Source organism: Haliotis rubra, unplaced genomic scaffold, assembly GCF_003918875.1.
Source record: "Haliotis rubra isolate DU_JTF1 unplaced genomic scaffold, ASM391887v1 Scf1923, whole genome shotgun sequence".
NCBI classification, from domain to species: Eukaryota; Metazoa; Mollusca; class Gastropoda; order Lepetellida; family Haliotidae; genus Haliotis; species Haliotis rubra.
Window position 1 is genome coordinate 65,180 of NW_025765918.1, and position 13,510 is coordinate 78,689.

Consider the following 13,510-nt stretch of genomic DNA (forward strand, 5'->3'; position numbering starts at 1 on the left):
AATCATAGGGACAGATGTTAGAAGTTCTGGTGATGGATTATTACAAGTATTAGAGGTGTAACTTTGCAAGTGTGTATTAAAACAATGAAATATTGGTACGAAATTGAATATTATTTGAAAACAATGCCATTAATATAAACATTATGTTTTGGTAACAAATCCTAATATGTCCAAGGAATACTTCATGCTAGCTGCTCGTTACATTCCACCACATACATGTAGAATCACCATCAAAGTAAGGGGCAAAAGTAATCTTTGTAGATGACAGATGTGGTGACCATATCACATTCAGATGGAATTAGGTCATTATATTTGTTAGTCAGATTAGATGTTGATATGGTCAAACATCATAGCTGGATAAAGAATAAAAATAACAGGCAAAAACAAATACCCCCTAACTGACGAGGTAGTAGGCAAAACTGCTATTTGCATTGATAGTAAGAAAGGAAGATTCTTTATGGATAACAACTTCTTTTATTATAGAATCTTCCTTTCTTATTAGTCACCAACTTCTAAATGCCAATAAACAGATCCGCGCATTGATAGTGTGAGCTTTAAAGACCTTGCTTTTTTGAGGAGATGTAATAGGGTAAACAAAGGCAGGAATTAGGGCTACATGAAGGTAAAAGAAATGCAATAGTAATTACAATAGGAGCTGTATGGCTATTAACCGATATTTGATCATCGATATACCTGTTCTTGGTCAAATTACCTTGTTTTGCCAACCCAAGCAAACATTTTGATTCATATCCGCACAAACAGATCCGCAAGCAGGGGAGCACAATTTGTACCCATGGGGATGCCTACACTGGCGACGAAAGTGGGCAGCAATTGCTCTTCAATGACTAGCTAGGACGTTTTTCAAGATGAAGTGCCTATTAATCTTTCACAGTAAGAAAACTTCAAATGTTAACACAAGAAAGTATTATGAAATATATCTCTAGATACCATGATGAAGGCATGATGTCTTCAGGTTCCACGGTTGTATCAGCCAGGATTGCGTTGGCGGCACCGTAAATGCATTAAATACCGCCAAATGTAACCTGTATATTTTTCACATTTCACAAACATTTTGAGGCTTCCTGACACTGAAAATGTATCAATATCAAATGCGGAATTGACATACCAGATTTGCCACCACCTACGTACGTTCTAAGTACGCGCGCGTGTGTGTGGATGTGAGAGACGGAGAGAGAGAGAGAGAGAGAGAGAGGGAGGGAGAGGGAGAGAGAGTAGGTACGTATATACGTATGCACTCTATCATGTGGAAGTTATGTCCAAACCACTGTTTGCAGATTTGCTTGCGTCGTTGCCACATGTTACAGTCAAGAGCATATGATACAATGAACTATTTTGTTATCATTTGCTTCGATTATTGAGTCTAATATATAATACACCCTACGTGCGATGTGAAATGCAAGGTTCTCAACAGATCCAAATTCTAAAATTCTATTACTTCATAAGACAGGCACGATGGAGTCATCCCAGTGATGAGTGTTTTGTGGTGTATTTATCATTTGAGTGACTGTCTGATGCATCAGCTCCAAAGCGTTAACCTGTTTGAAGGCTTGTTGCTTAAAGCCGCGTTCAACGCAAATAATCTCTGTAAAGGGGACATGGTGATATGCCATTGTTGAAAGTCACCATGTAGTCGCCTCTTAGAATCCCTTGAAGGTCCGGTTTAGAATCAGTAACCCATGCTTGTCGTCAAAGGTGACTAACTGTCATCGTATCCATGTTGATCACTGGATTGTCTGGTCCAGACTTAAATATTTACAGACCGCCAGCATATAGCTGGAATATTGCTGGGTGCGGCAACAAACAAACATACATAAACTTCGGTAGACCATCCGACCCCGACCACACCCTGGATGGATATCTCAGAGTATGTCCTTATATTAATTATAGGTAATCGCGACATTTTATTTTAACTGTGACACTGAGGATATGAGGTTGTCCTGTCGGACCAGAATTTTTGGAACGCAGAGTGTTTCTGCTTTAAATCAAAATAGGCAGAATTTCAGTTCTTTTTTGCAGTATACAATTGTATGTGTGACTGGTAATACTTGATAATGTATACCCATGCTTATATATTTCCCATTGGCGTTTGTCTGTTGAAATGTTTTGAAACATTAGTCATCAGAGTTTCATCCATGTATGTATTACTTAAATATGTTGACCTTCGTTTTTGAAATGACATTTGAGATGAACTGTTTTCCTGTTTAGAAACTGCTAGAAACAACTGAATAGGTTCACCAAATAAAACACGAATATGTTGTATTTGGAAATCACAGAAAGTCAGATTTTATAATAACGATGTAACTTCACGAAAGGTTAAACCAATGAAGTTGTTAGTATGTCCAGATAGAAATGGATCTCCTTTGACAGTTGCAACTACCTGTGAAGATCCGAGTAAGAACTGGCTAGCTATTCTCGGAACGTTCGTAGCCCTACGAACTTCTTAAGCCCATTCTTAACACATTGGCTACGATCAAAGTTAAGAATTCTTAGGGCTACGAACGTTTCGAGAATAAGGGCCCTGGTCTTCAGCAGCAGATGCTTGTCGTAAGAGCTGACTAAAGTTGGATGGTCAGCCTCGCTGACTTGGTTGACGCATATAATCGTATACCAATTGCGTAGATCCATGCTTACGCTGTCGGTCATTGTATGGCCTGGCCCAGACATGATTATTAAGACTGATTCCATACAGCTGGAATATTGCTGAGTGCTGCGTTAAACAACAAACAAAGAACAGCTGAAAGCAAAGCTTCAGCAATTTCATTGCGTTCTTGTGGCCAACGTTCTCTCTTCTATATTGTAATTAAACAATTAAGACAGGACATACAATATCTGTCTGTCTGTCTGTTAAACAGTTAAGTGATATTATTTTTGTGATGTCTCAACGATGAAGCTCATTCAATGTGTTCACTCTCGAAAACAACACAGTAAAATATCTATATTCATAAATATCCTTGAATAACATATTCACATTACATATCAATACAGCTGAGGTCCTAGATCCATCTAAAGGGTGACAAAGTGTATGAAGGGTGGAGCAGGACTTCCGCTCAGTTTGTTGTACACAGCACACTTCTTCATATCACAGGGGGATTCCCGCCACTCATAACGGATACCGCCAAGGTAGGGGTTGCTTGAGGTGCAAGCATTGTGGTAGTTGATTGTTACAGACGTTGAGTCTGAAGCCGTGATTGGAACAGCCTTCCACAGGTTAGAAGGGTAGGTCATTGGACAGAACTTGCGGGTATCTGTGATATCCCTCCTCGGGACACAACACACCTGCACAAAATAAAATATAGCCAAAATAAACACATTTTTGCAGGTATCTTCCCGAAATCACAAAGACCAGTAAATGTCTTTATAAATCAATTCATAATCTTTTCTGTTTGTATTATCGCTGAAATACGTCAGATCACTCTCCAAGTGCAACATTGACGTACCTCAAAGCCATTATTATTTCTCTTCTCGATGGATGTCTTTGTGTTAGCATATGAAATCTGTACAGTCTTCTGATTCACCACTTCTGTGAACCCAGTAGGGAATGGTCCTCGTTGGTTTAGCATGTCCGTCCTCTTGTAAGCCACAATCATGGCCTCGATGTACAGTCTCTGTGCGATGTCGTGCTTATTTCTGGGATGGATGCTGCAAACACACCATGCGACTCCAACTTAATATCCCTAAGTATCATGTGAAAAATGCAATGGAATATGTGCTTAAAGATGAAAATCTGTATATGGAAAACACGCTATAATCCTGAACTGAAGTGTTTGTGTCTTTGATATTTTGCACAGATAAATCATTAGCACAATGTCATGCTGTTAAGGAACAAAGTAAAAGACGACTGGAGCGGTGGGGTAGCCTAGTGGTTAAAGTGTTGGCTCGCCACGCCGAAGACCCGGGTTCGATACCCCAAATGGGTACAATGCGTGAAGCCCATTTCTGGTGTCCCCCTCGAAGATATTGCTAGAAAATTGCTAAATGCGGCGTACAACCATACTCACTCACTCAAAAGACGACTTTTATCAGATAACTATTATTGGCTATTTTCTTGAGATGACAATTTACCTTCCATGTGGTGAATTGTAATCAGGCAGGTCCATGGCCACCGCCATGAAGGTGTTTTTCATCCTGTCGTTAGGGACATAGCCATAGTCAGCGGTCTGGTGCCACCTCACAATGGCCCATCCAGAATTGGCATTCCAGTTTCGGAACGGTGCTAACTGGAGAGATACAGTCAATGTGTTTGGACTCATATATATGTACAAGTTTACAAACAATGCATTCATAATGTACTGGAATGTTCAAATAGATATTTTACGAGACAATGCAATCATAATGTGTTGAAATGTACAAACACATGTTTTATCTATATAGCTGTCTGTCGGTAAAAGTGATGCATACAAGTGAGAAAAGCGGACACTCATGCGTGAAATATACCCTGCTTATGTTGAAAAAAGTTATTTAAAAAAGAACCCAATAACATGGAGACAACATACCTAAGCCCCATCGATCATCATACATATTTATATCATATTTAGGTGCAATTTAGGCCATATCTTCCAAGTGTATAAAGGGAAAAGACGTAATCTACTGTCATGTTGTTTTGTGATAAATGAGGACTTTAATAGCTTAGATGATATTCGGAAAGGCGGTTTTATGCTCTCATGTCCTAATGTTATAGCCCAGAGTGCCAAAACATGTCATAATACTCTCCGTAAGCATCATAACATTTTATTTCATTGATTTCTTTTAAAACTTATATTTAATATCTTATCAAAGTATATGTTATAGAGTGACTGCAGTTCTTAAGATTTGAATGTTTTTATAGATAATGTATTTTAAAGTCTGTCATAGCTCTGTACAGGGTGGCTCGTTACTTTTACGCTTAAATTGTCTTAAGTTATGCATAGTTTATATCAATGACATGTATATATTATGTATGTTCGTTTTTATCAAACTGACTTTAACGAGGTGAGACTATAATAAACAATCTGTCTGTCTGTCTGCCCGAAAGATCTTGATTGGCGTGTTGCTGATAGATTAAGAACCTCTGATTGGGAGAAGCGAGGTTTGGAACCAACGACCAGCATACCATTGTTTAATTGTGGCATTTTTAATCGAATGTCTACCTGTCCACCTCGTAAAGGGAATGTGATATTTCTGTTAATATACTTATATTTCAGACATTGCATTTAACATATGTATTGTGCCTACCTGGACAAATCCAAAGGGAAACATATTGGATGTTTGGCCGTTTGTAGCTTCTGAAAACTTTTTTCTCCAGTCATCTATCAGAGCCGGGAATGTACAGCTGTATCTGTCGAGTCCGTTTTGCTGGTTTGATTCACCTGTGAAACATTGAATTGTGTAACGAGAGAATTTGGTTTTGTTCTGTTAATATATTAAACCACGAGATATCCAACTAATATGTCTGATTTTTAGCATGCCACTTTGAATAACGTAATTGTAATATTTTGGAGAAATCTGTTTCGTTATATCAATATATTCATTTCAGTGTAAATTCTGTGTATACTCAACATTCATTCACAAGATTACCAATTAGAAAATTCCATGTCACAATAACGTTTGCCTCTGAGTACACATAAATAATAACAACTATTATTAATTCCTTTATTTGTTTTTTATCATTAAATATTAGTATTATTTCGTTGTTTTGTGTGTATTGTATTTATATCCCCTCTACCCAATCAATATGAGGAAGGCCTGGCTGAAATTAATCTCTTTGGGCAAAACAAACCATTTACATGCTTATTAGGTTGGATAATGGTTATCACCATTCAATGTCTAACCTTGATACCAGATGACGCCATATATAGTTGTATGCAAAAGAGGATGCACCATTGAATTCCAAAGACTGGAATACGTGTTGTGGTCCACGTCACCATTGCTCTTGTACGTGGGCCTGGAAATTAACAAGCACTAACTCACGTTAAACACTACATTGGACACTGAGGCAGTCATTTCCACAATTAGTGATTGAATATTATGTCTAGCGGATCACACTTATTTAGGAAAGAAGAAATCTAGTACTTTTTGTGGCTGGATCCCATCCTGGATTCAAACCGACACTTTTCGAGTTAGCCACCTCATCGCTATCACCCATCGGCACCAGGTTTCTCAAAGCTATCGTAACGCTACGACTGTCGTAAGTCTACAATATAGGAGGTACGATTGCTACGAGAAATGTTACGAGATCCTGGGTTTACGAGAGCTTTGTGAAACGGGACCCTTGACTAAAAAAGCATTTGAAAACAGTTCGACAAAAATCCCCAAAACGTTTTCATGCTCACTTTGGTATCTGATTTTTGCTGACGCATTTGGACAGGGCGTCTGGAGACGACCAAGCTTCATCGATAGTTCCTCCGTCTGCTGTTGCGATCAATCCAATGGGGTACTTCAATGTTTTGTAGAGATTCTTCCCATAGAGCCAACACAGCGCGGAGAAATGTACCCAATCCGTGCCTCCCACCGAATCTGAACAAAATCAACAATGTGAAAGAAGACAAAATTTCAACTCCAAAAAGGATAAAATAAAGTTAAAAACGGAAGCAAATTCACCCCCGACTAAATGCCACCCCCAACCCCAACTTTCTTAACATCCTAACATTTATCATCACAGGTGACAGGTGACGTTATCGACATCATTCCATCAGCCCTAATGATATCGTGTGCGGTACACCTGGAAATAAATGCCCATGAATCTTGCTACCATAATAACAACGCTTTTGCAATCGTAATGCATTGCTCAAGCTACCTACACATTTAATTCCAGGATTTTACATTTGCAAAAGCCTAAACACACTGTAATATGTCGCGAACGAATCTTTGAATGTTATAATGACATTTTACATGTATTGGATTTAGTGTTGATAATGTCTTGTAAATGTTTGAAATGTCTTTTTGTTTTCATTTCAATGATAAAATCTCTAGTACAAATATTGGACGCGCCTTGTATGATTGCAAGGTGCCAAACACTTTCTTTCACAAAATATTCTTTGAATGAAGCTATTGACAAGTGATCCATGCGTGTATGACTTCAAACGCTAAATGACAGTGTCAATAAATTGTGGCCATATATATTTACCACACTGAGGAGATCTGACTTCATAACGTCATACGTTTTACAATATATGATGGTTTTAAGTTTAATATTTTACATTGTTATGAGCTTGCCATTGGTACTTTTTCTGGACACTTTTACTGTTGGGAATTCGGTTAAAGAGCGTAGATTTCAGTATCACTTTAGATATTGCTTTCGATATGCAAACACCAAACCATTGAGGCATGTATTCAACAAAGTAGGAAGCTGAATATTACTGTTTCATTAATTTCCTTCATTTTAAACCTGATTAGAAGTTCGAGAAGTTCATGAAACTATTGACGAATATAGTGCAGTCCACAATGAAGGAAGTTTTTGGATGTTCGATGTTCGATGGCTAATGTCCAATGTTCGATGTTATCCACAGGTATCTCTAGACGATTTCCATCACTTGCCAACACAAAATATGTTCCAATTTCTACTTACGCCGAGAAGCGACTGACCAGCTTTGAAACCATCCATTAAAGTCAGTGACCGGTTTAAGAGATGTATGATGTGGTACTGTCATCAGACGGATGTGGGGGTAATGGTCAGCGTCGTTGATTTCAGCAGTTGCATTGAAATCCTACAAATATAACATGCCCAGTAAACCAGCGCATTGAAAGATTACCAACACAATATATATATTGTCAGAGCATAACAATACACAGTCATGACTATCCCCAGAAACACACAGCAAAAATAACTTGGTTTCCGCAATGCGGAAACCTGGTGGAAAGTGGACTGAAACTTAAGTTTCCACCCAGAATCCAGTGAGTTTCCGTTCTTTTACATTACAGATTCCATTTTGTGTAAAGGGCAAAATAACCGTGGAACCTTATGAATAGTCCACCATAAAGCACTGATGGCCCCAAGTGAATACTGTTGCGTTCGGCCTTATACGCATACACGACAAATCCTGCCCATTAATTTAGGTATAAAAAGGACGTACGCCTTTAAGGAAGGACTATCCTTGCAAACATAAAACCAAAGCAACAACAAAAAGATCTGACGGTATACATTGTCCTCACAAAACTCACCATGCTCATCGTGAATTGCATATTGCTCTGTCCAGAACACACCCACACGTCACCAAACAGGACATCGGACAGAGTTAGCTTCCCTTCCCTGGATGTAGCTGTGATGGTGTAAGGTCCACCGGCGCTGACTGGCGGAAGCTGCGCATACCATACAACAGCACCGTTATCTCCGTGTCTTGTTGTCGTGGTCACCGATCCCTTCCCAGAAATCTGGACTGTGACAGTTTCCCCCACATGTGATGCAAACCCCCATATGGTAGCCTTCTTGGGTGCTTGTTGCAATACCATATGATTAGCACAGGTTTTCGAGAAGCTGAACGAAGCTGCTTCCACTGATGATGAAATGACACATAAAATAATATGGATCATCAGATATATATAGTGTTCTGGCACTGTAGCTCAGCTGGATGTGTAGTCAGTAGAATAATAAGATAGCGACTTGAAAAAGGACATTGATATTCAAATATTTTCTGCTAAAATGCTGAAAACCCAATATCAAACATGTCTATCCGTATCATGAAAAGAGCAAACATTAATGGAAAGTTGAGCTTGTTCATTGTGGTTAACTCAGAAATTCAGAGCCAAAGGTTCAAAAGCATAGCCAAAACAATATCAATATTTAAGATTATGCCCAAAAATGTCCACTAATATATGAACATTTTCCATAATTATTACATTTTGAACTTAAAAGATTCAGTAATGTCAACGAATACATTTGTCCAAGTCGACTCCCACTGAATAATGATCGTTCAAAACACCTATCTTACACTTCCAAACGTTGTATATAATTGAAATTGTATGTATGTATATATTAGAGAGCGGGTATTTTAAGTTGGATAACTTGTCCCCAATCCCTTTCACATTTGTGAATAAAATATGTTTAAATCAATCAACGATAATAGCAGATTATCTCATCATGCTTCACGAATCTCATTTGGAGTACATTTCTTAACGTTACAAGAAGTGTATTTATGACAAGAGCTACGGCTTAAATATGACATGTTACTAAGTATCATCGACATAAAGCATCCTGCTGCGACCATAAAACGTTTTTCAGTGTTATCCCTACACAAAATATGACATTCAGCATTAGTGTATTTCAAAATCATTTCAAATGGCAGTCAAGCACATAAACAACAACCTGCGTCCCTGTGTTCAATACAAAGTAAAAGGGCAAACGAATAACGTACAATACGTTGAAGTCTTACTGACAAACAACTGTTATACAATTGTCACATCTTTTTAGAATGACATTGATGATAACATTGACCTTACATGTAGTTTACTTACCTTACAGAAAGAAGATGTTACCAAGCTGCCATGATGCAAATCCAATTGAAAGATTTTTGCATGATATTAAACTCCTTATAGCAGTGACCCGTGAAGATCCGGGGTAGAATTGGTCTTCAGCAACCCATGTGCTTGCCATAACAAGGCGACTATCTTGTCGTAAGAGGCGACTAACGGGATCGGGTGGTCAGTTTCGCTGACTTGGTTGACAAATGTCATCGGTTCCCAATTGCGCAGATCGATGCTCATGCTGTTGATCACTGGATTGTCTGGTCCAGACTCGATTATTTACAGACCGCCGCCATATAGCTGGAATATTGCTGAGTGCGGCGTAAAACTAAACTCACTCACTCACCTTATAGCAGTAAAACACACATGTACAAATTCAATGCTTTAACCCAGCAGAAATAGCGGACAATGGGCAACTTTGATGGACAAGTAAACTGCGTTGGTTTCATCCATGTTGTGGTAGCTGTACACACAGTTTGGCCTGAAATGCCACCGTGACCAGCGGTCAAGGAATGGGCAGTCACCGTGTCGGTTGTAATATTGTAGAAAATGTAACATTGTTGACAAGAGTTGGCTATGTGCATAGAAGGATCTAAGTAGTTTCTATATTCTCCCAATGTATAACTGATGTACGCTTCTGAACGTCAAAATGCTGAAAATATTCACTTGCCTTCAAAACAAACCACCGAAATGAAAATCAGCGCAAGTAGGTTGAACATGGCCTGTTCATTCATTGTCACTGGACTGACAGAGTAATGCCTCTGCTTTAAATAGCGCTAAAATAGGTTATCCTTATAAGTATAACACCTGTTTTTAACACATGAAAACATATAGAAATCCGCGTTATTTGTACCTAAAGATAACTGAGTGAAGAAGTGTAGTTAACAATATTACGATAAGAGAATCTAGGCCAGTAAGTGATAGTTATACTCATATTCACATTTCTCTCACGTGAACAGATTCCAAGTACAATTGGTATAGGGAAGCCTAAACTTAATATTCATTGTATCAGTGTAATTGCCTAAAGTGAACAATACTGCGATGTGACAATGAGCGCAGCGTATCTCACTCACAGACGCAACAATACAACCAAGGTACGTCCACACATGGGTGCGATGTCAAAATGAGCATAGCGTATCTCACTCATAGACACAACAGTGGTAGCCTAGATTTGTCCACACATGGGAGCGATGTCAAAAATGAGCATAGTGTATCTCACTTATACACACAACAGTGGTAGCCTTGGTTCGTCCACACATGGGTGCGATGTCAAAAATGTGCAGGGCGTATCTCACTCACAGACACAACAGTGGTAGCCTTGGTTCGTCCACACATGGGTGCGATGTCAAAAATGTGCAGGGCGTATCTCACTCATTGATACAACAGTGGTAGCCTAGATTTGTCCACACATGGGTGCGATGTCAAAAATGAGCATAGCGTACCTCACTCATAGACACAAAAGTGGTAGTTTTAGTTCGTCCACACATGGGTGCTATGTCAAAAATGAGAATAGCGTATCCCACACATAGATACAACACAGGTAGCCTAGGGTTTTCTACACATGGATGCGATGTAAAAAATGTGCATAGCGCATCTCACTTATAAATACGACAGTGGTAGCCTAGATTTGTCCACACATGGGTGCGATGTCAAAAATGAGCATAGCGTACCTCACTCATAGACACAAAAGTGGTAGTTTTAGTTCGTCCACACATTGGCGCGATGTCAAAAAAGAGAATAGCGTACCTCACTCATAGACACAAAAGTGGTAGTTTTAGTTCGTCCACACATGGGTGCTATGTCAAAAATGAGAATAGCGTATCTCACACATAGATACAACACAGGTAGCCTAGGGTTTTCTACACATGGATGCGATGTAAAAAATGTGCATAGCGCATCTCACTTATAAATACGACAGTGGTAGCCTAGATTTGTCCACACATGGGTGCGATGTCAAAAATGAGCATAGCGTACCTCACTCATAGACACAAAAGTGGTAGTTTTAGTTCGTCCACACATGGGCGCGATGTCAAAAAAGAGCATAGCGTATCTCACACATATACATCAGTGGTAGCCTAGGTTCGTCCACATATGGTTGCGATGTCACACTGTGCATAGCGTATCTCACCTATAAATACATCATAGGTAGCCTCGGTTCGTCCACACATGGGTGCGATGTCACACTGTGCATAGCGTATCTCACTGATAGATAGATCAGTGGTAGCATAGGTTTGTCCACACATGGGTACGATGTCACACTGTGCATAGCGTATCTCACTGATAGATAGATGAGTGGTAGCATAGGTTCGTCCACACATGTGTGATGTCACCCTCAATTACCCATCAGGTTCGTTGAAACATTGGTGTGATTTCTGAGATGCTTCTCTAAAAGATCAAAATATACTCGTGTCTTAACTATAATGGTTACTTTATTACACCATGCAACTGTATTTTATTACACTATACATGAATACCATATCTCACTCACAGTCACAACAATGGCAGCCATGGTTCGATGTCACCGACCTCAAGAACCTCCTGACTGACACTCCCGCTGAGTGAACTATTTATTCAAGGTTTCAAACATAACCATACACGTCCCCACATATTTTGTCACGGTGAAATGCAAATAGAATATTGAGGTAAGTTTTCGTGCCTAGAAGGAAAACGCCCCTGTCCTTGAAGATATACTATTCATATTTCCGAGACAGGACGAATTGGCGCAGGTCAAGGTCAGACAGAAGACTGCTTATCTTACTTGGGCTACAGCGATAAGATAGAAAAATCGATAATCACCTACTCCCAACAAAATGGTGGGTAGACAATCAGTATATTTGCTTAACAAGTGTTAACACCATGTAAGGAAGGGGGTGATGGGTAGCCTAGTGGTTAAAGCGTTCTTTCGTCACGTTGAAGACCCGGGTTCGATTCCCCACATGTGTACAGTGTAGGTGAAGCCCATTTCTGGTGTTCCCAGCGTGATATTGCTGGAATATTGCTAAAATGTAAAACTAAACTCACTCTCTCCCTCTTCCATTCAAGGAAAGATGTATAACCGTAGAGATCTGTATCTGTAAGAGAAAGATGATCGGGTTGCAAAACCGTGGGCCATGATTGGTCGGTTATCTGTCATCGCACACTGACGGCCTGTACCATTGCGCATTATATCAACGACTGGCTTGTCTGGTCCAGACTCGATCATATACTGGCTGGCGATATAATTTAAACTTCCTCACTGTCGGACACAGACAAAGGTCATGACGTTGTCCAGGAATGGCTGAAGATCTGTTTTTCTCAGGCTATCGCTCAGTTGGTTGGTTGGTTGGTTGGGTTGTTGTTTAACGCCGCATTCAGCATTATTCCAGCTATCTAGTGGCGGTCTGTAAATAATCGGGTCTGGACTAGACAATCCAGTGATCAAAAGCATGCGCATCGATCTACGCAGCACGGATACGATGACATGTGTCAACCAAGTCAGCGAACCTGACCACATGATCCCGTTAGTCGCCTCTAACGGCAAACATGGGTAGCTCCTTCTATCACCACCACAAACCAGATAAAAGAACAAACATCAGTGTAAGTCCCCTGCGACACTTGCCGAGGCGTTTATTAAAACTGTACGAGGTACATCACATCACAGTGATGATTTACGCCCCACCGTCTTGTTCCACGCAAACAACCCTTCAAGCAGATTGACCTTCCTGCAAGGCAGTTTCTACGTTTGCACCCTATAAGGAAAAGTATGCATATTATCACTGTAGACATCAGATGCTACTGTAACATCTTCTCCACCTACAAGGTAGGTATGACAACACTGCAGCAGTGTTTCTCATTATCATCTCTTCTTGCAGCACCTTGATTAAGTGTCACAAATCAATATGTTCAGTACTGGTGTCGCAGCCGAGAATGAACTTACCGCGCTATGACGTCACATTTATAGACATATCTGACATCTAGACCATGCATTACCTCCCCTTTTATCTGGTTTGTCCCTAAAGAGAAATCAATTTCTATCTAATTCACCCAGCTCAAACGATAGAAATTTCATTTCTCC

General features: G+C 39.7%; 2 protein-coding genes across 2 annotated transcripts; both read right to left on the bottom strand.

Moving 5' to 3' along the window:
* Positions 1–3,024: 3,024 nt before the first annotated feature.
* On the bottom strand, positions 3,025–6,142 carry LOC124274641 (sialate O-acetylesterase-like). The gene is made up of 5 exons (XM_046710002.1): positions 6,070–6,142; positions 5,233–5,366; positions 4,084–4,238; positions 3,459–3,660; positions 3,025–3,297 (listed from the first exon to the last, which is right to left on the bottom strand). The coding sequence occupies exons 1-5, from the start codon at positions 6,140–6,142 to the stop codon at positions 3,025–3,027; spliced, it is 837 nt and encodes a 278-aa protein (XP_046565958.1).
* Positions 6,143–6,325: 183 nt separating this feature from the next.
* LOC124274642 (sialate O-acetylesterase-like) lies at positions 6,326–8,445 on the bottom strand. Its single transcript, XM_046710003.1, has 3 exons — positions 8,158–8,445; positions 7,565–7,703; positions 6,326–6,513 (listed from the first exon to the last, which is right to left on the bottom strand). The coding sequence occupies exons 1-3, from the start codon at positions 8,443–8,445 to the stop codon at positions 6,326–6,328; spliced, it is 615 nt and encodes a 204-aa protein (XP_046565959.1).
* Positions 8,446–13,510: the final 5,065 nt, after the last annotated feature.